Genomic DNA, 25,640 nt, shown 5'->3' with positions numbered 1-25,640 from the left:
GGTAAAATACACCAGAACACAAAATTTACCATTTTCCAGTATACAATTCAGTAGCATTAATTATATTCGCAAGATTGTGCCGCGATCACCACTATCTAGATATCTAGTGGAATACTTTCACCATTCCAGGAGGAAACCCAGTACCCATTTGCAGTCATTCTCCATTCCCCCTCCCCCAGCCCCTGGTAACCACTGATCTACTTCCTGTCTCTGGATTTGTCCATTCTAAACATGTCATATAAATTGAGCCACGCTGTGGTCTTTTGGATCTGGCTTCTCTCCGCATGCTTTCAAGGTTCATCCATGATGTTGCGTGTAGCAAGGCTTCCTTCCTTTTTATGGCTGAATAATATTCCTTTGTATGGATCTAGACTTAAGGTTGAAGTCTCCCTGCAAAGACACACGCACGCCCCCTGCCCAAAGCAAAAGTATTCCTGGGACAACAGTACCTGCAACACAGCTGCTGCTCTATACGTGCCCGCTGGATAAAGGAATGAATGAAAGAAGGATACATTCAGGCTGCAGCTGGTGGAGACAGCTGTGGGGTGTGACAAGCCTGGGCTCCAACGCTGCGAGTCTCTTACCAGCTATGTGACCCAGGGATCTTCCTATCCTCTCTGAGTCTCAGCTTCCTCACTATACGTGGGATAGAAAACAGCAATTGCAGCCAAAACTGCTTCAAGTGTGAGCCCTGGAAAGTCAGGCAGACCAGGGTTGGAATCCCAGCTCTGCCCTTGCTCTTTGTGCTACCTTGGAAGCTACTTCCTCTCCCTGAGGCTCAGTTTCCACATCTGTAAGATGGGACAGACCCCACTATGGGGCGTCTGGGAACATTTAATGGGATTCCTGGGGCAAATGGGTGAAAGGGCGGGAAATCAGACGCAGTCTACCCCTGGGTGGGGTGAGAGGTGGAAGAAGTGGGGAGGGGGTTTTAGGTAGGGGGAGCCCCCACTCTCGCGCAGCCGGCAGCCTCCAGCAGGCAGGGGCGCATGCGCAGAGCAGCCCCGCGGCCCCTTTATAAGCGCTGAAGCGGCTCTGGGGCGAGCGGAGCGCAGGGCGCAGGGGCTGGACCCGGCGCGAGCAAGCCGAGCCGGAGCGTCCTTTGTGCCGCGCGACCGCCCCGGGATGCGTCCGAGCTAGGAGTCAGGTGGGGGGGGTCCGTCGTGGGGAGGGGGCCGCGTTGGGTGAGAGGGCCTCGCGATTAGAGACAGAGCACGAGATTGGGGAGGGGGCCTGGGATCAGAGAGAAGCCCCCAGAACAGGGAGGGGGGCTATGAGGGGGGAGGGGAGACCCAGGTTGGGGAGAGAACGCAAACTGGGAGGGCGCTTGGAAATGTCAGGGGGACTTGGATTTGGGGGTCAGTCCCCGGGTTGTCCGGGGGAATGCGGAGACAATCCCAAGGTGGGGAGGGGGCCGGGCTGGAGGTGGGTCTCAGAATTGGGGAGGGGGCACTGGGAACCAAGGCTAAGGGAGGGCACCCAGACTTTAGAGAGAAGAAGGGGACACCCAGATGTTATATGGGGGGCTCCAGAACTGGGCATCCCGGTGTCTGAGCTGAGACACCCCAGGATTTTAAGTGGGGATTCCCAATTTGCCAATGAACGGAGGAATCCAGGCTGGACTGCAGCGGGGAGGGGGGCCCTCCAGATTAGCCTGAGTCCGATGGAAGCGGGTCTTCCCTGAGTGTGAACGGCCATGGGAAAGGGGCGCCTTACAGTCTCCCTCTCCTTTTGGCCCAGTTCCTGTCACCACGTCCTGATTCAGGGAGGAGGCTCTGGGGGGCTCCCTCCCAAGGTGGTCCCTGTTGTTCCCTCAGATCTGGAGTTAGGGTGGTGTCCCTTCTCCCAGGGAGCAGACTGGGTCTCCCAGGTGAATGCTGCGTGTGAGTCCCCCAAAGCCCCCAGTTAGGATCCCCAGGACTCCTGAGGGGCACCCAGTCCGAGGAGGGGGGCCGCTCCCAGCACCTCCACATCTGACCGTATCCTCACAGGGAGACACAGACTCTCGCCTCACCCCTTCAGTTCGTTCTGCCCACATAGACGCTTGTGGAAGTCCTGGCTTGGTTTGGGGGCACAGGCACTAGGAAGTAGGGGGCTGGGACCCCAAGCCCAGCCTAGGCAGTAGCGACCCCCATTTCTGTGCACGGGGCTTTGTTCCTCTCAGCAGCATTAATGGGAGACAGCCAGGATGAAGAGAGGGTTGGCGCTGGGCCCCAGCAGGGGACGTGGGGGAAGGGCAGAGAGGGAGGGGTGGGCAGATCGTGGGACCTCAGAATCCAGCAGCTTCGCTGGCTCATGGACATTCTCAAATGGAAGGTGCCCCCGCCCCAGGAGGTGGGGGCTTTGTGTGTGTGTATGTGTGTCTACCCCATGCTGAGAGAGGTTGTGTGCCCATGGAGGGTCTGGGGTCCCCTTTGAGTCTGATGCGACTGAGATTGTGTCTTTGTCAGGAAACTTATGCCGGGGGCCACATCACCAGGTGGCAAAATGATGTGTGCCCACCAGTCACCAAGGCCACATTTATCCAGCCTGGTCTGTGCCAGGGGCTGGCAGCACCATGTGTGAGTGTGTGTGAGGAACTGTGTCTGACGGTATGGCCTCATCGTGGGGTTTATGTAGAGAGCCTGAGACTGTGGGTGTGTGTCTTTGTGCAGAAGACGTGCTGCCTGCCTTGTAAGTGCCCATATTGTCTCTCTTTGTTAATGTCACTGTGAATCCGAGTGTGCGCGTGTGTCTCCCAAGCTCTGAGTCTGGGGTGTGTGGCTGCATGTACAGAAAGGGGGTCCTCTCCATGTGATTGGCATTGTGGACCCTGAGCATAGGGGTGTGAGATATGGTCTGTGTGCAGAGTTGGGGACTACTGGGGGAGACGTTGGGGTTCAGGTCCCCAAGGGGCAGCCCAAGATGGTTTACTGAGACTGGCTTCTGTTCTCCTCTGAGGAGTTCCACGATCATGCCCATGCACATAAATATGCCCGGACTCCAAGGCTAGAAACACACACATGTGCTCACGGCCCCTGCGGAGGGGCATTTGGACCCACACATCCAGAGACCACAGTGGGTCTCCTAAGCTCCACGCAGTGCACGGAGCTGCTGCAGACCCATGCACACATCCACACATCACAGGGCACAAGTTCACATCCTTGCCTGGACACAGCATCCCAACGTGCACCTAGGCACACACAAAAACGCCCGCTGGCAAACTCACCCACATTCAGTCCCCGCTAAGACTGGAGGTGGGTATGAGGGAGGGATGGACACACACACACACACACACACACACACACACACACACCCTCCTTCCGGGCCGCCCCTCCTCCAAGGCCTCACAGGCCCCTGTTTGCATATGCATGAGACTCGTGAATTATTCATGAGGGGACGAGCCCCAGACAGCTGTGTAAATGCTCACCTCTGGCTGCTCTGGGGAGGAAGTATTTTAAGAGAAGGGGTGTGGGTGTGTGAGGGTGCAAGTGGAGGGAACAGAGTGCATCTGGGAGGGCATGTGTGCACGTGGGAGGGTGCACCCGAAACTGTCACGGTGTTGGATCACCGTTGTACATTTGCTTGTGTACATGAGGCTTTGTATACAAAAAGCTGATTTTTAATTTGACATTTCTAGCACTTCACAAGTCTTAGCTTGTTCCATCCTCACCATAACCCTATGAGGTACATGCTGGGCGATCCCCATTTTACAGGTGGGGAAACTGAGGCATAGAGGATGAAGCAGCATGTCTAGGGTCATAGAATGTATGGAAAGTAGAGGCAGAACTTTTTTTTTTTTTTAACATAATCTCTACGCCCGATGTGGGGCTTGAACTCATGACCCCAAGATCAAGAGTTACATGCTCCTCCAACTGAGCCAGCCAGGCTGTAGACTGCTTTTAAGCGTTTGTGTGTGTGTGTGTGTGTGTGTGTGTGTGTATTCTCTGAACTCTCCCCCTCCTAAGGCCCTCTTGGGGCAAGTGCAGCCCAGAATCCTGCCCCACCCTCTAATACCTTGCCAGGCCTTGAACAGCCATCAGGCGACCCCACACTTATTCAAGGTTCCAAGGTGGAGAAATGATGACAGCCTGGAATGGAGACAGAAATTGCTGAGGGTTACGGGTTGGTAGTTGGGGGCACCATCGCAGGGTCTGGACTCTGTCCTGCTGTGCAGCCCCAGGCAAACGACTAAGCCGTCTCTGGGCCGGAGGTGTTGCCAGAGGAAGGCAAGGAGACCAAGTGAGCAGTGTCCCCGCATTTCCTCCCCAGCGTTCAGCACCACGGATAGGTCCCTGGCTGGCCTCCCAGTAGGGCCTCTGGGAGCTGGGAAAGGGCGCTGGGAATGGGACCAGCTGTCCTCCACACCTCCTGTTCTGGCTCTATCTACACTCCCCTTCTCAGAGCTATTCTTTTATTGGGGTAATGGTGCAAGACTTGGGTTTATAGAGGATGCTCTAACTTGCCATCTGTCCCCACTTCCTGAGCCCCAATGAGGGGAGTGGTACAGAGGGCTGGGAGACACTGGGGAGGGACTACCTCCCCAGGGTTTCTGGTCTCTGGAAGAATGTGAAGCCTGGGAGTGTCCCGGTACCGGGATTGGGTCTTACTTATAGTTGGCACTCAATAACTGTCCATTTTATGCCTGAATGCCACAACCCCTAGAGAAGGCTGGACCCACAACTGGAGTCTCTCTGTGGACCTAGAAGGCAGCTTCACTAGGCAGGAAGAGGGTGGGGTGGGCAGGGGTGAGGCCCCTTCTTCTAGCTGGGACTTGGCAGCTTCTCAAAAATCCCAGAAACCAAGAATAGAATCTTGGCGACAACCAAATCCTGGAATTGAAGCTGAGAATCGTGTCAGTCAGCAAACCCAGATTAAAGGCTGGCTTGGAGGCCAGCCTACTGCCAGGACTGGGGACCCCAGGCAGACTGGGGCTGCCTGCTGCCCTCTAGGAGACCCCAGTCTTATGGGCGAGGCCAACCTGAAAAATGGGATTTTGATCTTGGCTGTGTAAAGGTCAATAATAAGAATAACAACAGCTCAGGGGAGCCTGGCTGGCTCAATTGGAAGAGCATGTGGCTCTTGATCTCGCGGTCATGAGTTCGAGTCCCACATTGGGTGTAGAGATCATTTAAATAAATAATTTTTTAAATAATAATAACAAAAGCTCAGATTTACTCCTTCATGCCAAGCAGTTCTAGGCATTTTATGTTTATTTATTTTTAAAGATCTTATTTATTTATTTGACAGAGAAAGATAGCGAGCGCACAAGCAGGGGGAGCGGCAGGGAGAGGGAAAAGCAGGCTCCCCTTGGAGCAGGGAACCTGATTCAGGGCTTCATGCCAGGACCCTGGGATCATGACCTGAGCCGAAGGCAGATGCTTCACCGACTGAGGCACCCAGATGCCCCAGTTCTAGGCATTTTATATGTATTGACTGTATTTACGTATCTATTCTTTCCAACTACTTGATGTTATCCCTTATCTAACCTACAAAGAAACCAAGGCACAGAGAAGCTAATCTACTTTCTCCAGGTCACACAGCAAGGAACAGGCAGAGAGACAACCTCAGGTCTGATTCACTCCAGCACCCATGCTTCCGACTGTGAGACTTGACTGTTGGGATTCTGAAGTCAGCTGGTCCTGGGTTTAGATCCTGGATCAGACCTTGCTTGCTGACTGTGTGACCTTGAGTCACACAATAGCCTCTCTGAGCCCTGGTTTCCAGATCTGTAGAGTGGGGGGACTTGGTCCTTCCACACTGACTCTCTGGGAAGGTTATACTCACTTCTATTCTCCCTCTCTCTCCATCTTGTTCCAGGTCCAGGATGGGGGCCATGTCTGTCTGGGCCTCGGGCCTCCTGATGTTCCAGATGCTGCTGTTTGTGGCTGGGGAACAGAGTGAGTTGGCTAATGGGGTGGGAGAGGTTGGGTTCTGGGATGCTGACAAGATGGGGAAGCTTTTTAACTCTAGAGCCTTCTCCTGCTGGCTCTCTGGCTTGGTCTGGAGAACAAAATGAGAATAGATGAAAAAGGTCTTTGAACAGTCAAAAGCGAACAAGACACCTGAGAGGTTATTTTTAGTCATTGCCAGCGGAGGCTGGAGGTTCCTGCCTCTCACTGTTTTGCTGAGATGAGCTAAAGAGAGGGGGGAAAAATGAGAATAGTGCAGAGATTGATTAGTGATGTCTGCCATGGGTGGGGCAATGGAAATAAGGTATGTGTGACCCTCCTTGGCATCTCCCCAGTGGTGGTTAAAAGCCCAGGTATTAGAAATGCTTCCTGATTTGCTCTGTGGTCTTAGGAAAATACAATGATGTGTCTGAGATTCAGTTTCCTCAACTCCCCCAAAACATGATGAGATATGGCTACCTCTGCCTATGGTTAGGAAAATCAAAAGAGCTGATTGCTATGTATAAAGTGTCCATTATATAGAAGGTACTCCACAAACACAAACATTTCCCTTCTAATGGCTGTCTCTTACTTAGCTTTTGGGGAAACTGTGACTCAGAGAAGGACTGTGACTTTCCCATGGCCACACAGTGAGTCAGTGACAGAGTCAAACCCTTGGCCGTCAAGATCTGGATTTTGAGTGGAGGCAGAACTCTGAAGGGATCTGACCCTATTACTCATCTTTTGCTCACAGATTGGGGTGCACGTCACAGATCCATTGACTGCGTTATGATGTTGTAGGCAACCTACCCTCTCTGGCTTCAGTCTCCCTACCTGTAAAGGGAGGGAAATAGCAGTCTCTACTGGTCCTTGTCTTTGAGTCAGGTCCTCTTTCCACATTCTCCACTCCAGGCACACAGGACGCCACTGCTGCTGCCTCCGCCACCATCGACAAGGGGCTCCACATGCAGAAGGTGGGGTCCGGGTTGGTTCGGGCCGCGCTGGCAGAGCTGGTAGCCCTGCCCTGTCTCTTCACCCTGCGGCCATGGCCAGGTGCAGCCCGAGAAGCCCCTCGGATCAAGTGGACCAAGGTGCGGACTGCATCAGGCCAGCGGCAGGACTTGCCCATCCTGGTGGCCAAGGACAATGTGGTTCGAGTGGCCAAGGGCTGGCAGGGACGCGTGTCACTGCCCGCCTACCCCCGGCATCGGGCCAACGCGACACTGCTACTGGGACCACTGAGGGCCAGCGACTCTGGGCTCTACCGCTGCCAGGTGGTGAGGGGCATCGAGGATGAGCAAGACCTGGTGCCCCTGGAGGTGACAGGTCAGTTGAGGCCAGGGGAGAGAACAAGGCTGGGAGGGGGTGGGGCTGAGCCTGCAGCTCACCCACAGAAGGTCACCTTAGAGATCACTCCCAGAACAATGATTCTTTTCGATTTTTCTGATAAAGTCCCAAAGAAAGTCTCGTCCAGCACTACCCTTTCTATAACACTTCTCTCTTAGCTAAGAGAGAGCAGCTTCTGGTTCGGTTTCTTGTGGACCACGGTATTTTATAGGCTTTTATAACTTTAAGTCCCTTTCATGGTTACCTACTTTCACATAAGACAGAGGATATTGACTTTCTATTTAAAATAGGAATACAAATTTCCTTTTACAATAAATTTATATTTTTAATACAATAAAATAAATTTATGTTTTAAAGAGTGAGGTTTTCTCTTTAAAGTCAATTGAAAAAATATATTAATAAAATATATTAAGTAAATATAACGGTCCTCAAATACCGGTTTAACCAACTCCTGTATTAAATTCCTTCTGTTGAAATATCCAGTGTTTCCTTTTTCCTAACTGATCAAGGTGAACAAAACAAAACAAAATTTTTTTTTTGATGATTAAAGCAAAGTCCTAGAACAGGGTAAGGCACGGTAGGTGCGCAAAAGGTAATTGACATAGGACTCAGTGAATGATTGTTGTGTGGAAAATAGCCTGTGGATTCTTGCTGGGAAGTTGCTTTCCTTTAACCTTTGTTGGCCATGGGCAAGTCCCTGCACCCCCAGTCTTCCCCCATCCAAGTGTCTCACTGCGTATTTTATGGGGTCAGCCACCTATCCCTTTTCTAAGGCTTTCCTGCTCAAAACTGATAAAGCTTGAATAAGACTGGTAAACGATGAAGGAAGTAAATCCCACCTCCGGGCTTGTTCAATTGATTCATTCGATTAAACATTTATTGAGCACCTACCATATGCTAGTCTGGTGCTGGGAATATAATCATAACTGAGATGCAGCTGTTGCCTTCCAGGAGCTCGGATAAAATAGAATAAAATGTTTCATTCCTTTGTCTTGCTCAGACATTTCTTTCATCCCTAAATAAGAATTGCAGTCACAGTGAGCCCATTGTCGGTGTTTCACATCCTGACTTGCATGTCACCTCCTCTAGGAAGTCTTCCATGACTCCATTTCCGGGCTGGGCAAGAAACACTTGATCTCCCATTGTCACCTGTGCTTCCCCGATCAATGCATGTACTTAATCTTTCTCTCTCTCTCTTTTTAAGGTTTTATTTTTAAGTAATTTCCACACCCAGTGAGGGGCTTGAACTCACAACCTCCAGGTTGAGTTGCATGCTCAACCAACTGAGCCAGCCAGGTGCCCCAGCATGCACTTATTTCTTAAAAGGCAGAATCTCTCTCACTCTCCATGCCTCCTGTCACCTCCAGGACCTAAACCTGGGCATGGAGAGTGCTATATTTGGAGTTAGATCATCCCGGGTATGAATTTTGGCTGTGCCTCATACTGGCTGTGTGGAACTGGACATGTCCCTCAACCTCTCTTAGCCTTAGTTTTCTCCTCTGGAAATGGGGATAATCATAGTGTTGTTATAAGATTTCAATGAGATCCTGTTTATAAATGCTTTTTACATGGTAAACATTTGACAGATTGGAGCCCTTTATGGTCATTGTTATCAGTTCCCTTATCTAAAAATGGAGGCATATCAGTCTGGCATGGCACAGGGCAACATAGGGGGGCAGGTCTATTGTTATCAAACTGGGAGAAGAGGCATTCTGCAAGAGGGAGGTCTGTTCTTGAAGATCCTGGCATAAATCAGCCCCTATCCTGGATGTTCCCCCACAGGTGTTGTGTTCCACTACCGGGCAGCTCAGGATCGCTATGCACTGACGTTCGCAGAGGCCCAGGAGGCCTGCCGTCTCAGCTCCGCCACCATCGCAGCCCCACGGCACCTGCAGGCTGCCTTTGAAGATGGCTTTGACAACTGTGATGCTGGGTGGCTCTCTGACCGCACTGTTCGGTGAGGGGGTACACAGGGTGCAGACATGGAGACCTAGCCCCTGGGGAAAGATGGTCATCGGGGGCCCCAGGTGCACACATTTGAGAGGGACCCCCTCCTTGTCTTGTCAGGTATCCTATCACCCAGTCCCGTCCTGGTTGTTATGGCGACCGTAGCAGCCTTCCAGGGGTGAGGAGCTATGGGAGGCGCGATCCACGGGAACTCTACGATGTGTATTGCTTTGCCCGTGAGCTGGGGGGTAAGTCTGGGGCTGGCAGGACACTCCCACCCCACTTCCCTGAGCCCCAGTTACCTCCCCAATCCCCATGCCTCCCTAAGTCCTTGCCTAGCTCTCCTAAGTCCCATCCCTCTCTAAACCTGCAGCCAGTATCTGGGCTCACCCTTCTCTGAGCTTTCCTTCCCTCCCGGAGCCCCTCTCCTTCCCTGTGCCCTTTCCCTCTAAGACCCCGTCCCTTCTCTGAGCCTCTCCCCTTCCCTGGCCCCTCTCCCTCTTCCTACCCTCCTCTTCCTCTCTGAGCCCCTCTCGCCAAGCCCCTCCGTTTCTCTGAAGCCCAACACACTGAAGGGCCTGAGTTACCTTATTTGTAAAAAGAAGCTGAGGCCCTCCTCTTAGCACTGCGTGAGAGGTAAAGACTTCGACGGCACCGGATGAGCACAGCTGTGGCTGTCGCCGCCTGGTTTAGCCACCACCCAAACCCGGCCAGGCAGGGGTTTCGAGGGGGTCCCCCTTCTCGGGCTCCGGGGGAGGATCCCCCAGGCCCTCGTGACGTTCGCCCGCGCCTTTCCGCAGGCGAGGTCTTCTATGTGGGCCCGGCCCGCCGCCTGACACTGGCCGGCGCGCGCGCCCAGTGCCGCCGCCAGGGTGCCGCGCTAGCCTCGGTGGGACAGCTGCACTTGGCCTGGCACGAGGGCCTGGACCAGTGCGACCCGGGCTGGCTGGCTGACGGCAGCGTGCGCTACCCTATTCAGACGCCGCGCGGGCGCTGCGGGGGCCCAGCCCCGGGCGTGCGCACAGTCTACCGTTTCGCCAACCGCACCGGCTTCCCGGCGCCCGGAGAGCGTTTCGATGCCTACTGCTTCCGAGGTGCGTGTAAGGGCAAGCCCCGAAGTTACACACCCTGGTCAAGGCCACGCCCCTGGGAATTTTGGTTTCTAGTGGAGGCGGAGCCCAGAGGGAGGAGAGACCCTTGGAAACAAGGTCTGCGATAAGCCACGCCCTCGGGTGAAGGCCACGCCCCTGATGCTGGCCTTTCCCTAGGAGCCCCGCCCTGGGGGTAGGATCGCGGCCGGAGAAGCCAAGCTCTGGCGGGGGAGTTCTGTTTAAGGGGTGGGCTATATCTCATGAGGTCTCTGAATGATACGCTCCTGGGTGGAGCATATTTTAGCCGGAGGCTTGTGCACAAGTATCCCCTGGGGAAGAAGTGCTACCTTGATTTGCCCTGGCCCCTGGGCAAGGCCACACCTCCAGGGACTAACATGACCCTGGTCCTTGGAGTGGGACCAAAGCTTCAGAAGCTGCAAACCTGACTCCAAGGACGTAAGTCTAATGTGCAAGGGGGAAAAATATCCCTTTGTAGGGAGGCAACGCTCATTAGGAGCTTCCTCTCCCTAGGGGATGAGTCGTCCCCCCCCCCCAGGTTTGATATGCTCCCATAATTGGCCACTGCCTGAGCTTTACCCAGGAGCCAAGTTGTCTCTTGACCCCTTACTATGACAGTTGACTGACCTTGACAGTGGGCCCTAGCCCGAACAGTGGGAGTGATAACTTCGCACCTCCCTCTCTCAGTCTGGGGGATCCCAGAAATCACCCAGAAGTTTCAGACAGAGGGGCACAGAGAGACAAGGATACAGAAGGTGTATATCTTGTGCCGCAGCATGCTGGAGTGGGGGTAGACTTCAGGTAGAACTTCCCAGCTAGCCCCTGGACCTGACACAACCTTTTCGGCTTTCTCTCACAGCTCATCACCCTACACCACATCAACATGGAGACCCAGAGACCCCCTCATCTGGGGACGAGGGGGAGATTCTGTCAGCAGAAGGGCCCCCAGCCCAAGAACTGGAGCCCGGCACTGGGGAGGAGATGGTTACCCCCGCCTTCCAGGAGCCTCTAGTGTCCAGTGGGGAGGAAGAGCCTCTGATCTTGGCAGAGAAGCAGGAGTCTCAGGAGACCCCCAGCCCTCCCCCTGGAGGCTTCACGCTAGCCTCAAGGCCCTCCCTGGAGGCTGAAGAGGTGTGGCTGAGCACAGCGGGCCCCAGCCCTAGCACTGCAGCGGGCACCCACACGGAGGTGACTCCAACTGGCCCCATACCCAGGAGGAGGGGACGCTTTAAAGGGTTGAATGGGCGCCACTTCCAGCAGCAGGAACCCCAGCAAGGCCTGGAGATGGGGCTTGAGGCTGGCACCCAGCCCCCGACCCCAGAGGCTGCTGGGAATCACGTGGAGCCTCCACTGGCCACCGGAGCCACAGATGCCTCAGGGAATAGCCGGAGCCAAAGCCCCTGGGCCGTGCTAACCAATGAGGTGGATGTGCCTGAAGCTGGTGAGTGGGGTCCGGGGGGAGGTGGGACCTGCCTGGGGGTCTCAGGGGGATGCGGGAAGAGGCTCCAAATCCCAGCTGGGTCCCCAGGCCTCACCAAGCCTCAGAAGCCCCCTCTTCCTTGGGCCTGGAGCCCAGGGGACTGAACAGAAGGAACTGCTGAGAGATAACTTGAATTACCCTTGTTGATACTGTTGCAGGTTCCCCTGGTGGCAGGAGCCCCCCAGAGCCCTGGCTGTGGCCCCCAACCGCGGTCCCACCTAGCATCCCAGGCCCCAGCAGGGTCCTTGGCCTGAAACTAGAGGAAGCCAAGGGCCCCAGTGTGAGGCCAGCCACCCCTGACCTGCCTGGGTCCCCCTCAGAGGCCACTGTCCTGGCACCCAGCCCCTCAGAGGGCCCCAGCCCAGCCTCCGGGGAGGGATCCCCCATGGTCTCTTCCCCAGACCTCCCTGTCGTGGCCATGCTTCGTGCCCCGAAACTGTGGCTACATCCACACCCTTCGCCCCTCCCCACGCAGGCCGAGAGGGTCAAGGGGGATAGTGAGGCCATGGCCGCTGGCTCACCCTCTCCTGCCTCAGAGACTGAGACTGTCCCTCAGGACCCCGTCCATCCAGAGGTGCATTCCCTGTCCTTCTCCTCAGTCCCAACAGGACAGAGTAGAGAGGCCACATCTCCAACAGTCAGCAGCCACAGAGCAGGAGGTCCAGTAGCTTCTTTGCAGACAGCCACAGACATGCAAGCTGGAGCCAGTCCTAACTCTCCCAGGGCAGACTTTGGAGAAATTGGGGGCACCAGCCCTATGGGGCTCAGCAAAGCTGAGCTCCCCGGATCCAGCCCACAAGCTTCTGTGAACGGGAATGTGGCAGAAGATTTCACCCCCACTGAGACAGCTACTGAGCCCACAGGAGTGAGAGACATCTCGGGGTCTGAGTCTGGGGTCTTCAGCACAGCGGAAAGCCCCAGTTCCAGCTCTCAGGCCACCATGGACGAGGGACAGGGCACGTGGCCCTCACTGCACAGTGAGGGGCTGGACTCCCACCCCTCATCTGCACCCTCGGGGGGCCCCAGGGTCTTCTTGATTTCTGGGGTCACCCCGAGTTTGGAGCCTTGGGCTGCTCTAAATGGAGAAGCTATGTTGGGGCCCACAGATTCCACAGCCACACTGGACCCCAGTGATGCTGGTGGGATCTGGGAACCTGGATCCCACGTGGTTGAGGGAGCCGAAAGCCCCGCCTTGAGCCCTCAAGTGGCTGTGGATTCAAGCATGGCGATGTCCCTCTTGCCCCTGGACCAGGGGGACAAGGTTGGGGTCCTGGCCATGTCCACAATGACCTCCTCAAGCTCCCAACCCCATCCAGAGCCGGAGGGCCAGACGGTAACCCCAGGAACACTGGGAGCCTTGGCCCCATCACATGACAGCAGCACCCCGGGGGAGCCTCTTTTTCCTTCTTGGACACCGACGGCAGCCAGCGTGGACAGCGTGGACAAGCCTGCTTCAGTTTCCTCAGGAGAGCCTACAGTGCCGGGGGACTCCCCCAGCACCCCTCCTCCTGCCTCTCTGGGCCCAGAGGAGTTTGAGCTGGAGGTCCTGGCAGGGAGCCCAGGTGTGGAGAGCTTCTGGGAGGAGGCAGCGAGTGGAGAAGAGCTGACCCTGCCAGGGACCCCTGCAAATGGGAGCGCAGAGGAGGGTGAGTTCAAAGCTTGTGACCTCATCCAGCCCACTGTGGTCAGGGCTTGGGGACAAAGGGCTGGGGAGCCCAGAGCTGGGAGGAAGGGTTATTCACGGGGCCCGGGAAGGTTTCTAGCAGGGGATGATGTTGGAGGTGGGAGCTCCTTAGGCAGAGGTGAATTGCAGAAAAGGTGTTCCTGGAAGAGGCACCAGCTGGGCAAAGGCCGGGAGGTGAAGTTGCACCTCTGTTTTGATGCACAGGGAATAAGGGGGGAATCATGAGGCGTTGGATGGAGTTAGAGCTGGGGAATGAGTCCAGTCAACAAATCATGCTTACGTTCACGCTGAGCCAGACGGTGCTGCGAGATACTGGGGTCTGGCCTTCCCTGATGCCTCGGTCTGGGAAGACAGAGCTGGACGCAGACACCCCCAGGTGGGGCTGGAGGGAGGAGGTGTGGCAGGAAGGGTTTTTGTTCAAGTGGGAATTGCCAAGTGGAATTCAGTGGTGCGGATCGTGGGGGGCCCTGAGCCACAGGGAAAGTGGGCAGGAGGGGTGGGCATCACCCCCATCTTATAGAGAGCAAAATAAGGCTTAGGGAAGTATGACTGCCTCCTAGTCAGCGGCCAGACTGCAGAGCCCCAGTCTGTGGAAGCCTTAACCGCTCTGTGTCCAGTGGAGTCCAGAGAAAGCCGAGTGCCCGGCTCTCCTGGGGCCAGGTCTGCCCGCCAGCTCAGCCTGCAAATGCTGGCTTTTTTTTTTTTTTTTTTTGGTCAATTGAACTTTAAAAAAAAAAAAGAAGCAGCAGCTAATTAAAAGACACTTTTTCTGAGTTGCAAAACACTCTCATTAACACAATTGGTTTTACACTTGCTCCTTTTTTTGAAGGCAAAGTGTGGCGGTGCTGCAAATAGCCGGTGCAGGGTTTCATCTCCCCCCCTCTGTCACCTCTGGGCTGTGTCCAGGACTCATCCTCTTTTCCCAGTGCCCAGGAGGCAAGCGGACTCTGGGCAGGGGCGCAAGCATGAATAAAGCGTGATGCCTACTGGTGCCTGCTGCATGCCTGGCTTGCTCTGAGCTCCTTCCTGGATTCAACTTGGTTAATCCTTATAATGTCCACGTGGAACAAATTCTAGCAAGATCCTTACTTTACAGATGGAGAAACTGAGGCACAGGGAAGTCAGGTGACTTCAGCAGCATCATGCAGCCGAGAAGGGTAAATGATAAGATTTGAATCCAGGCCATCTGACAACAGTGTGTCTCGAACACTAGGTCGTACAGTGCTTATTTCATTGGTATCAGAAACAAACACCCGAGGTCTTGGGGAAGGGGTGAGCTCACCCAGAGAAGGAGCGGAGAAGAGACTGGTGGTGGGGCATGAGCGGGGGGATGGAGGCTCAGAGCCAAAGGAGCTAGAGAAGGGGGTGGTCAAAGAGGCAGGAGGGCAAACCATGGATAGGGGTGCTAAGGAAAGTGCTTTGGGTGGAGCCCCCAAGACCACAGCTGCGTCTGTCTTGGACTCCGCTGGGTTCTTGGCTCCAGACTGAAGCCAGCGGCAGCCTGGGTGGAAGGAGGCAGTCAGCGCTGGGGGAGACCCAAGCGCCTACCCACCCGCCCGCTTGTAGCAGAAATGCTAATGAAGCCAAAAATAAACGTAGCACCAGTGAGCGACTGAGTCACCGCCAGCCCGTGGGTAGGTGTCGGCAGCTCGGGGCACCTGGTGGGGCTCATGCGTCCCAGAGCCAGGCAGCCCCATGCGTGTGTGCACACGTGCTGGGGTGGTACCAGGGATGGATACAGCCAGCCACAGGCCCCTCTGGCCATCCATGGGCCCCTCTGGCCGTCCACGGGGGCGCATGCCATCACGCCGCGGACAGGCACCAGCCACTACAGAAGAGCCAGCAGCTACCTCCATTCAGTTAACAAGCAATTATTGAGTGCCTGCTGTGTTTCAGTCCCCATCTGGACACCAAGTCCCTTGTCCCCTGGAAGCTGACATTTTAGGGTGACATTCTAGAACTTTCCCAATGATGGAAATGTTCCGGAGTTATGCTGTCTCATATGGGAGCAACCAGCCACGTGTGGTGACTGAGTCCTTGAAATGTGGTTCGTGTGACTGAGAAACTGCGTTTTTACTTTTATTCCATTTTAAATTAAACTTAAATAACTATATGTGGCTGCCATGTGGAACATCACTGCTCTGGGGGAAGGCACAGGCAAGTAACGATGATCCTAGTAAACAAGCAAATTATATTGGAGGTGAGAAAGTGCTATGGGCAAAAGAGAAAAGTAAAGCAAAGGGTGGGGGATGCCAGGGGGAGTTTTCTAGTTGTGGAAGGGGGCGGGGTCAGAAAGGCCTCTCTAACTAGATGAAATTTGAGCAAGCCGGAAGGAGGTGAGGGAAGAGCCACGCAGAGATCTAGGGGAAGAGCATTCCAGGCCCAGAGGCAGAGCCGTGCCTGGCATGTAGTAGGAACAGCAAGGCCAGTGTGGCTGGAACAGAAGGAGCCAGAGGAAGAGAGGAGGAGGTAAGGCAGGGAGATGTTGGGAAAAGTCACACAGGGCCCTGTGGGCTGCAGTGAGGACTCTGGCTTTTCCTCTGAGGGTAATGGGGAGCCATGGAGGGATCTAGGCAGAGGAGGCATGTGACCTGACTCAGGTTAACATAGGCTATCTCTGGCAGCTACGGGGAGAACAGCCGGTGGCGGGTGACAGCAGAGATCAGACCAGGGAGGAAGCAACTGCTTATTACCGTCTCAGTTTCTTGTGAGGCCCTGCACCAGGCAAAAACAGAAACAAATTCTAGGTTATAGGGGCCAGAGAGAGGGCCTTAAACTGGGCTTCCAGAGCCTTGGAGGCCAGTCTTGGTTCTTGTACTGTTCTGCTGTGTGACTTTAAGCCAGGCCCTGGTCTTCTCTGGGTAATGGTTCTAGTGTCTGCAGTGGAAGATGGAATGCTGCCTTGACAAGGGATAGTGGTCGGCCTGGGATGGGATGAGAGTTCTTGCTCTGCCCCTCCCAGGCCCCAGGGTGGAGACCACCCACCAAGGCATCTGGGCCTCAGAGAGGCTGAAGGGAGAATCATTTGCCTCCAGGGAAACCCAGCTGATGGGGGGGGGGATGGTGGGGGAGGGAGACAAGGATAGTATTTCTCAATGCTCCCTGAGTGTCTAGTCCTTACCGAGCAATGCTGAGACCGCTCAAGATGCCTCAGGTTGATATAGATGTGGCATTGTGGTCGGGACTGGGAGAGGGATGAATTGTTTTTATTTCTATTTTGTAGATGAAGCAACTGAAATTCAGAGAAGTAATTTGTCCAAGGTCCCTAGTGAGTGGCAGAGCCAGGGACTGAACTAACTTCTCTGATTCCAGAGCCCATGGTTATAACTACTATAATCCACCACCTCTCTATACTATAACCACTGAGGTTGCATCAAAAAAGATCGAGCCACCAGAATGAGGGAGGTGATGATTCCCACTATTGCTAGTGCTGCTCATACCCCACTTGGGACCTTATGTCCACCTCTGTGCTCCAAACTGCGAGAAGTACAATGACCATCAGGGCATGTCCAGAAGAGAGGGACAAGTCAGGGAGGCACTTACACCCACGTTCCAGGAGACTTCCAAAAAGAAGCTTCAGGAAGCCCATTCCAGTTCAGGCAGTGTGTGTAAGCAGAGTGCTTGTGCAAGAGAGGCTCTGGGCAGTTCCTGGGGGGAGTAAGCTCTTCATCACAGGAGCGTGCAGGAGGAATTGGTAGCTGTCTATTGGAAGTTATAGAGGGGTTTCCACAGAGAGGGTTTTGGGGAGTCTTAGGTCTGGATTCTGGGAAGGCAGACAACATGGTGGCCTGCCTCCTCTCCACACTGCCTGTCCATTCTGCAGCCCTCTTGGATCCGTGCGAGAACAACCCTTGCCTGCATGGGGGCACTTGTAAAGCCAACGGCACCATGTACGGCTGTAGCTGTGACCAGGGCTTCACCGGGGAGAACTGTGAGATTGGTGAGTGCCCCAGACTCAGGCCCGGAACCTAGACTTGCTTGAATCCGAGCCCTGAGGTCTACCCCAGCGGACATCCCCATGAGGACTCAGGGATGAGTCACAAGGCTGGCTTCAGATGCTCCCTTCTCCCCCCGCCCTCTCCTTGGGTCCAGTAAATCAGCCCCAGTGAGCTGAACCAGCACCAAACAGCTGAACTCTTGTCCTGGGGACCAACGACCCCAGAGCTCAACACAGGAAATATGACAAATTATGAAATCTTAACAATAAATATAAACGATACCAGTCTCGAGCTCTGCACATTACCTCATTGACTTCACAACCACACTACTAATTATAGAATTATAACAATAAACATAAGCGATGTAATTTCTTGAGCTCCTCCACTGACTCTCCCTTATAACCACCCTGAAAAGGTGCTATTTTTATCACCACTTTGCCAAGGTTAAAATGAGCCCAGGGAGGGGAGTGACTTGCCCAAGTCATACGGATCTCAGGCCCTGTCTACACAGAAGTTGTTAGGGGAGCTCAGATATCTAGCTCCACCTGCAAACAGTGCCCTGCCTCTGCGCATGTCCTTGCAAACGCGCTGGAACTCGGTTTCCCTCAGTTCCACATTCCGAAAAGACCCTCCATCTTGGACATTCTGCGAGTCTGTTTGCCAGAGTGTAACCTCCACTGTTCGGAAGTCCAACGGAACATGCCTCGCACCCTGGCTCTTGGGCGGCCCCATGGCATCTGCTCTCATTAATGCTAATTCATGTTAATCATGTGAGGTTCCACTCCCTTGACCTCCAGAGTCGTTGGGCCATCTGTGCAGACCACGGTGGCTTCACTCGGGGCCAGGATGGATGGTAGGATCATGACCTCACCCTCTACCTGGCTCCTTGTGGGGACCGGGAGGCGAGGGGTGGCTGACCTCTGACTCAGTCCCACCCCTCCAGATATTGATGACTGCGTCTCCAGCCCCTGTGAGAACGGAGGCACCTGCATCGATGAGGTCAACACGTTTGTCTGCCTTTGCCTCCCCAGCTACGGGGGCAGCCTCTGCGAGAAAGGTGAGTCTCTACCAAGACCCCGGAAATAGTACCAGGAGTGGGGTTGGTTGCTGGGCCGCACATGCCCTTCCCATGCTTCAGTCTCCGTCTCTGTTTCTATGGCCATGGGTTGAACGGATGGCAAATTGTTGTTTTGGGATAAAACTCATATAACATAGAATTAACCTTGGGGTGTACAATTCAGTGACGTTCGGAACATTCACGATGTTGTGCGATCACCACCTCGAGTCATGTCCAAGACATTTTCGTCACCGCGATAGGTTGTCCCGTATCCATGAGCAGTCACTCCCCATCCTCCTCCCTCAGCCCCTGGCAGCCACTAATCCACTTTCTGTCTATGGATTTACCTGTTCTGGACGTTTCATATACATGGAATCCTGCCCCGCGCGTCATTTTGCGTCTGCCTTCTTTCACTCAGCGTGATGTTTTCAAGGTTTATCTACGTTGTTGTGCGAATGAGTCCGTGCCGCGTTTCTTTTTATGGCTGAGTCACACTCCTCTGTAGGGACTGACCGCGTTCTCTTGATCTGTTCATCACTTGGTGGGTATTTGGGATTTTCCCCCTTGTGGTTAATGTGAGCAGTGCTGCTGTGAACATTCACGTATAAGTTTTTGTTTGGACACCAGTTTCTCGCCCGCCCCATTCTTTTTGGTCATACGTGGCTGAAGTGGGGTGGGTCACACGGCAATTCTGTGTTGAACGTTTGGAGGAACTGCTAGACTGTTTCCCACAGCGGCTGCACCATTTCACATTCCCACTGGCAATGTACAAGGGTTTCAGTTTCGCCACATCCTCGCCAACCCTTGTAAAATTATTTTCCTTTTTAATTTTTTTAAATTTTAGCCATCCTAGTGGGTGTGAGGTGGTGTCCCCTGGTGGTTCTGTTTTGTTTCCGAATGACTAATGATGTTGAGCATCTTTTCATGTGTTTATTGGCCATTTGTATATCTCTTTGGGAGAAATGTCTATCCGAGCCTTTTACCAGGAGAGAAATTTTAGGCCACACTGAGATCCATTTCCTGAGTTCCCAGGGCCACACCGAGGGTGCAGCCAGATCAGAGAAGGAGACATCAGAGTTGGGATGAGAGGAGTGGGTGTAATGATCTCTAGTTGAATGTCTTCCTGCAACAGAGAAAGAATTGCATATGGGAGGGGAGAGATGACTGGGTTGCGGGGGCAGAGCCTCTGGGGGATGGGGACAGAAAGAGGGGTGATCTGTCCCCACAGTGACCTCAGGTTTGGCCCTCTCTCTGGTGCATTGGCTGTGCTCATGGCCAGCAGGGTGGGGCTTGGCCCAAGGCCAATATCCCTCACACTCTCATCCCACCTCCCAGACACGGAGGGCTGTGACCACGGCTGGCACAAGTTCCAAGGCCACTGCTACCGCTACTTCGCCCATCGACGGGCATGGGAGGATGCCGAGAGGGACTGCCGCCGCCGGGCTGGCCACCTGACCAGCATCCACTCACCTGAGGAACACAGCTTCATTAACAGTAGGGACTCTGGGGTGGGCAGGGTGGCCCTTGCAGTCCCTTTGCCAGGGCATCCCCCTAGGGTCCTGAAGACACTACCTTTCTGACCCGTGGTCGTTAATGCAAGCCCTGACTCCTTTAATTCACGTGTCCGTTTATCCACTCGTTATTTCATCTATTCATTTCATTCACTCATTCACCAAATATTTACTGAGGATGTACCAGGCACCATCCCAGGTGCGGGGACACAGCAGTGAGTGAGACACAGATTGCCCCGTCCTCAGGCACTGACATTCTTGTGGGGGCTATAGGCAAACAAGGAAATATCTAATTAAATAAGTCTATACTATAATTTACCTGGTCCTAAGCGCACAAACAACAAACAAAACAGAGCCAGGGGAAAGAGGGCAATGAAGAGGCATCTGTGATGTGGGGGATGAAATGAGGATGGAGCTCTGCAGAAATCTAGAAAAAGAGAGTTGCATCAATTAAATCTGGCGTTTATTGATTTATTAATTATCCCCGTGCCATTTGCTCATCCATCCAATTATTCACATTTCCCCCATCCCATCCCTTGTTAATTCCTCCATTTGTTAATTCCCTGGTTCCCTCCTTGTTGTTGTTGTTGTTGTTGTTATTTTCTCCTCAATGTAATCGAACACATGCTTATCCTCGATGACACTCTGTGACTAATGTCCTCATTCGGTCACCTGCCTGTCCTGTCCAGCCCCGTCTGCTGGCTCTCCTATCCCTGACACTCCTTTTCTGCAAAGATCTGACGCGTCTCTGTTTATTCCTTCCTCTGGCTGTTTGTTTAAGCCACAAATCGTGGCAAGACTGGAGCCTAATTCCAGTCTTTTTCATGCCTCCCCCACCCTCCCACTCTCATCTGCATAGGCAGCGAGGGGAGCAAGGGCCTCCAGCCCACACAGAGGCTGGGGGAAGGGCTGGGGTCCTCCCTTCCCACACCTTCCACCACTCCTCCAGCCCACATCCGAGGCTGGGGGAGGGGTGGGCACCCAGGCCTCAGGATGCCCCACCTCGCAGGCTTTGGGCGTGAAAACACGTGGATCGGCCTGAATGACAGGATCGTGGAGAGGGATTTCCAGTGGACGGACAACACAGGGCTGGTGAGTGGCAGGAGCCAGGCTTGCGTCTCCCTAGAACAGTGGGACGGGTATGAGCCACGTGGGCTCTGTGCTCTGGCCTGACTTTATCCTCTTGTGCAAATCCACCATAGGTCCTTGTGGCTCTGAGATACTGGAGTTGGCAAAGGAGCTTCATTCAGCAAAGCCCCAGATCACCCTTGACTTCCCAGCCCTGTAAACACCTGGTCCACCCAGTGGCTGAAGTTATAAACCTAGGACTAGGGCCTGACGCCTCTTCTTGCTCACGGCCCTGCCCTCCAGCTGTGGACTCTAAGATATTCCCATCACCCTACAGTCTCCCTTAGCACTCACTGGGACCCCTGCAGCAGCCCCCCAACCCCCTCCCCCCCCCCACACTTCCTACCTATACTCCTGCCCCTCCACCTGGCAGCCAGGGGAACTTTTTAAAAAATTGTGGTGAAATTCACATAACATAACATGTTAATACGTAACATAAAATGAATCATTTTGAAGTTTTTTTTTTTAAGTTTTTATTTAAGTCATCTCTACACCCAACGTGGGCTTGAACTCACAACCCCAAGATCAAAAGTCTCATGCTCTACCGACTGAGCCACCAGGACGCCCCTAAAGTTTTCTTTTTTACATTTTTTATTGAAGTCCTCTCCACACCCAACACAGGGCTCAAACTCACGACTCCGAGAGCACCGAGAGCAAGGGTCAAATGCTCTTCTGACTGAACCAGCCAGGCGCCCCCAAAATTAATCATTTCAAAGTGTATAATTCAGTGGCATTTAGTACCTTCACAGTGTTGTACGACTGTCACCTTGGTCTAGTTCCAGAATATTTTCATCACCCCAAACGGAAAACCTATATACATGCGGACCTTCTAAAAATCATACATCAGATGAGGATTCTCCTTGCTTCAAATCCTCTCAGACTCTCTGTTGTTCCCAAGATAAAAGTCCAGCCCTTCCTGCTGTAGAAAACAGTCTGGCGGTCCCTTAAAAAGTTAAAGTCACACAGGATTGCCACATGACCCAGAAACTTCGCTCCTAGGTAGATACCCCAAGGAGGTGAAAGCAGGTACTCAAACAGATGTTTGTACCCTCATGTCCACAGCACTCCTATTCACAACAGCCAAGCGGTGGAAACAACCCAACTGTCCATCAGCAGATGAATGGGTGGACAAAATGTGGTCCATCCCTACAATCAACACTATTCAGATACAAAGCTGATATGTGCTACAATGTGGATGCAACTTGGACACATTGTGCTCAATGAAACAAGCCAGACATAAAAGGCCACATATTGTATGATGTAGGATTCCATTTACATGAAATATCCAAAATAGCCAAATTCGTTGAGACAGAACACAGATCAGTGGTTGCCTGGAGCTTGAGGCAGGGCCAAATGGGGTGTGATTTCCAATAGGGACAGAGTTTTTGTCTGAAGGGATAAGAAATTACTGGGGGTAGACAGTGGCGATAGTTGTACAACGTTGTGAATCATATTAATGCCAATGAACTGAACACTCAAAAATGGTTAAAATGGTAAATTTTATGCCTCAGTTAAAAAGAATCTATCCCCTCTACTGCAGGAACTGGCCCTTGGCCACCCGTTGCCCACACCCCCCAACTCCATCTAGCAGCTCCGGCCCCACTGGCCTCCGTTCTGTTCTTCAAACAGGATAAGCCCTGTCCTGCCTCTGGGCCTTTGCACTAGCTATTCCCTCTGCTTGGAATTCTGTTCCCTGCCTGCATCATTTCTATCCTTGAGTCTTCAGCTATCCCCTTGCCTCCCCAGGGAGTCCCTCCAGGACCTTTGTTCAACTATTTATTTAACAGTGACCCATGTGGAAAACAGACTGTCAGGGAGAAAGGAAGGTGGTAGGAGGGCCAAGGAAGAGGGCACTACCGCCTCGCAGCCAAAGGAAGGGTGGCTCCGAGTGCCATGGGGACCACCGTCAGGCTGAATGGTGCCCGTTGTGTAGATGGTTGAGTCCTTAAATTTGAGTGGTCTGGCCAGGGTAGTCCTGCGCTAGGCAGTGACAGAGCCTGAGCCCCCCCGCCCCGCTCCCCATTCCTGCAGCAATATGAGAACTGGCGGGAGAACCAGCCTGACAATTTCTTCGCGGGCGGGGAGGACTGTGTGGTGATGGTTGCACACGAGAGCGGGCGCTGGAACGACGTTCCTTGCAACTACAACCTCCCCTACGTCTGTAAGAAGGGAACAGGTATGCTCCTTCTCTCCCACCACTTCCCTCCTGCCTCTCATACTCACTGGTTCCTTGTTTTATGTAAGTTTCTAAATGTAAGTCAGCCCTGCCCAGTTTTCACTACAGCACTGGGTGAGAGTGCCTGTTTTTTCCCACTTTTGCCAATTCTTTGTGTTCTCAAACTTTCTGTCTTTGTTCATCTAAGTGGGGAAAAATAGTATCTACTTGTTATGGTCGTTTGCGTGTCTTTAAGGATGAGAATAACCAACTATTCATATGTCCATAAGCTATTTGTAGCTGTTTATTTTCCTGGGACCTGCTAGTTATTTCCTTTGCATAACTTTCTACAGGCTTGTTGGTCTTATTGATTCGTAAGAGCTCTTCACATATTAAGAGAACACTTACAAGCATTCTCATGTCCACCTTTCTCTGATGCTTTTCTTTATTCTTACTTATGTTTCTTTGCCAGTTTTCACGTCCTGTCTTCTTTTCATTTGCTTAGATTTATTCTTCTGTCCCACCTCCTTCATTGCCATCATGCGTAAGAATTGAGGGCGGGAAGTGTCCGGGAGGTTTCTACCCCTAAGGAGCTCCTGGTTTGGATAGAGGAGATAGACACGGTCACATCTAACCACACAAGGTCACAGCTGGGCACAAGGCAGGACCTGCTGAGGGGTGTATTATTCCCCAAAAGAGAGGAAACCAGTTCAGCCCCAGATGTGGCCACTTCCCTAACTGGTGGCCCCTCTGTCTCCAGTGCTGTGTGGTCCCCCTCCGGCAGTGCAGAACGCCTCACCCATTGGTGCTCGCAAGGCCAAGTATAATGTCCATGCCACTGTACGGTACCAGTGTGATGAGGGATTTACCCAGCACCATGTGGCCATCATCCGATGCCGGAGCAATGGCAAGTGGGACCAGCCCCAAATCGTCTGCACCAAACGTAAGTGGCTGTCCTCAGACACCCCACCACAGGTTTCCAGCTATTTGTAGTCTCCAGTTAAAACATCTTATTACTACACACGTTGATCTGGCTAGATGTCTGCCCGATGATACAGCCTTGTAGAGAAGTGAGAACTTACCAGCCTGCCTGATGTTTCCTTCATTTCTCCTTCCTCCGAAAAAGCCCACTGCATCAGGCCACCCGCCTCTCACCACTTTTGCCACTTCCTTGTCCTCCCTCATCTCCCTGCAGCCAGACGGTCCCATCGGATGCGGCGACACCATCACCACCACCAGCACCATCACCAGCATCACCACCACAAATCACACAAGGAGCGCAGAAAACACAAGAAACACCCAGTGGAGGACTGGGAGAAGGACGAAGGGAATTTCTGCTGAAGAACCAGGCAAAAGGAAGCACAACCCCCTTCCCACACCTTCTCTGGAGACTTCACCTGGGGAGACAGAGCCCAGAGAAAAACAAGAGGGTCTGGAAGCCCCTGAGCCCCAAACTACATCCCCCATCCATAACCCTTTGTAAAAAGCTCCTCTCTTCTCTTTCTTATATACACAAGGTCCTCTTGGCAGGCATAGCCAGGTGTCTGAAAAGTCAGTTCTAGTCAGGCTGAACTTTGGGAGCATCTCCCAGTGAAGGGAAGCACAATCGGCAAAGATCATTCTTTTGCACTGGTTAAGTCTTTTGTTGGCGAGGCTGACTACCACTTGTTGAAATAAGGCTTTGATGAGGGTGCAAGAGTGTATGTTTGCATTCACACTAAGGAATTGCTTACCACACCCGACATGCAGGCTTAGTAAACCGTCAGATGTCCTAAATGCAGGCTAAAGCTTTTCGTTAAGGTTGTTGGCTTTGGGAGTTGAAAGCACACTGCTTGAACTTGACAGCTGCTCTTCCTTCACCCTGGACTTGAGCCCAAGTTCCGTCTCTGGTCTTGCTGGATAAATGGAGTGTGGAACTCCCATGTGCTGAGTTTTAGGAATGTTTTAGAACAACCTCCTTCTGTGCCCTCAGTGTTAGGGGTCAGAATAGTCAGAGCAATATATGGGCAATAGAGGGAAGGTGTATTGCTTACCCTCCCAGGTCGAGTCCAGAGCTGAGATTTGGCGGTTCTGTATGTGTGGTGAATCGGTCTCACACACACAGATGAGAGGATGTTTAGGGCTTGATGAGCCCAGATTTCTTCCCCCTCCATCTCTCAGGGAGACAAAGAACCTCCTTCCTGGACCGAGGAGGTGCCAAGTTTTCTAGCTCAGTGCCCATACTCGTCCCTCAAGAGACATTGGTAGTGCCCCTGCCCTGGGTCCCTCTCTTACTCCTGCCCCATCTGTCTCCATTCATTGCCCGGCAGACTAGAAACGCTTAAAACTTGAAGTAGTGACATCTACCTGCGATCATGTTGTAGAGAAATGCACAGTGTTAAAACCGAAAACACACACACGTTTTTCTCTCATCA

General features: G+C 53.2%; 1 protein-coding gene across 1 annotated transcript; it reads left to right on the top strand.

The window, feature by feature from the left end:
* The first annotated feature begins 1,118 nt into the window (after positions 1-1,118).
* Positions 1,119-24,567, top strand: NCAN (neurocan). The gene is made up of 16 exons (XM_040628163.1): positions 1,119-1,147; positions 5,800-5,879; positions 6,783-7,196; positions 9,000-9,174; positions 9,285-9,412; positions 9,965-10,258; positions 11,133-11,714; positions 11,912-12,397; positions 12,458-13,399; positions 17,261-17,377; positions 18,319-18,432; positions 19,768-19,926; positions 20,953-21,035; positions 23,103-23,247; positions 23,987-24,169; positions 24,422-24,567. The coding sequence occupies exons 2-16, from the start codon at positions 5,807-5,809 to the stop codon at positions 24,565-24,567; spliced, it is 4,041 nt and encodes a 1,346-aa protein (XP_040484097.1). The 5' UTR covers positions 1,119-1,147; positions 5,800-5,806.
* Positions 24,568-25,640: the final 1,073 nt, after the last annotated feature.

This window comes from Ursus maritimus, unplaced genomic scaffold (assembly GCF_017311325.1).
Source record: "Ursus maritimus isolate PB19 unplaced genomic scaffold, ASM1731132v1 scaffold_14, whole genome shotgun sequence".
In the NCBI taxonomy this organism is placed as follows: domain Eukaryota; kingdom Metazoa; phylum Chordata; class Mammalia; order Carnivora; family Ursidae; genus Ursus; species Ursus maritimus.
The sequence above is the reverse complement of the archived record's forward strand: the minus strand, read 5'-3'. Positions and strand labels throughout refer to the sequence as shown.

Bases quoted from the DNA above. Each gene is read 5' to 3' on its own strand.
- NCAN (XM_040628163.1), top strand. From the start codon at position 5,807: ATGGGGGCCATGTCTGTCTGGGCCTCGGGCCTCCTGATGTTCCAGATG. The intron at 7,197-8,999 runs GTCAGTTGAGGC...GTTCCCCCACAG, and splicing joins GGTGCCCCTGGAGGTGACAG to GTGTTGTGTTCCACTACCGG. The intron at 9,175-9,284 runs GTGAGGGGGTAC...TTGTCTTGTCAG, and splicing joins CTCTCTGACCGCACTGTTCG to GTATCCTATCACCCAGTCCC.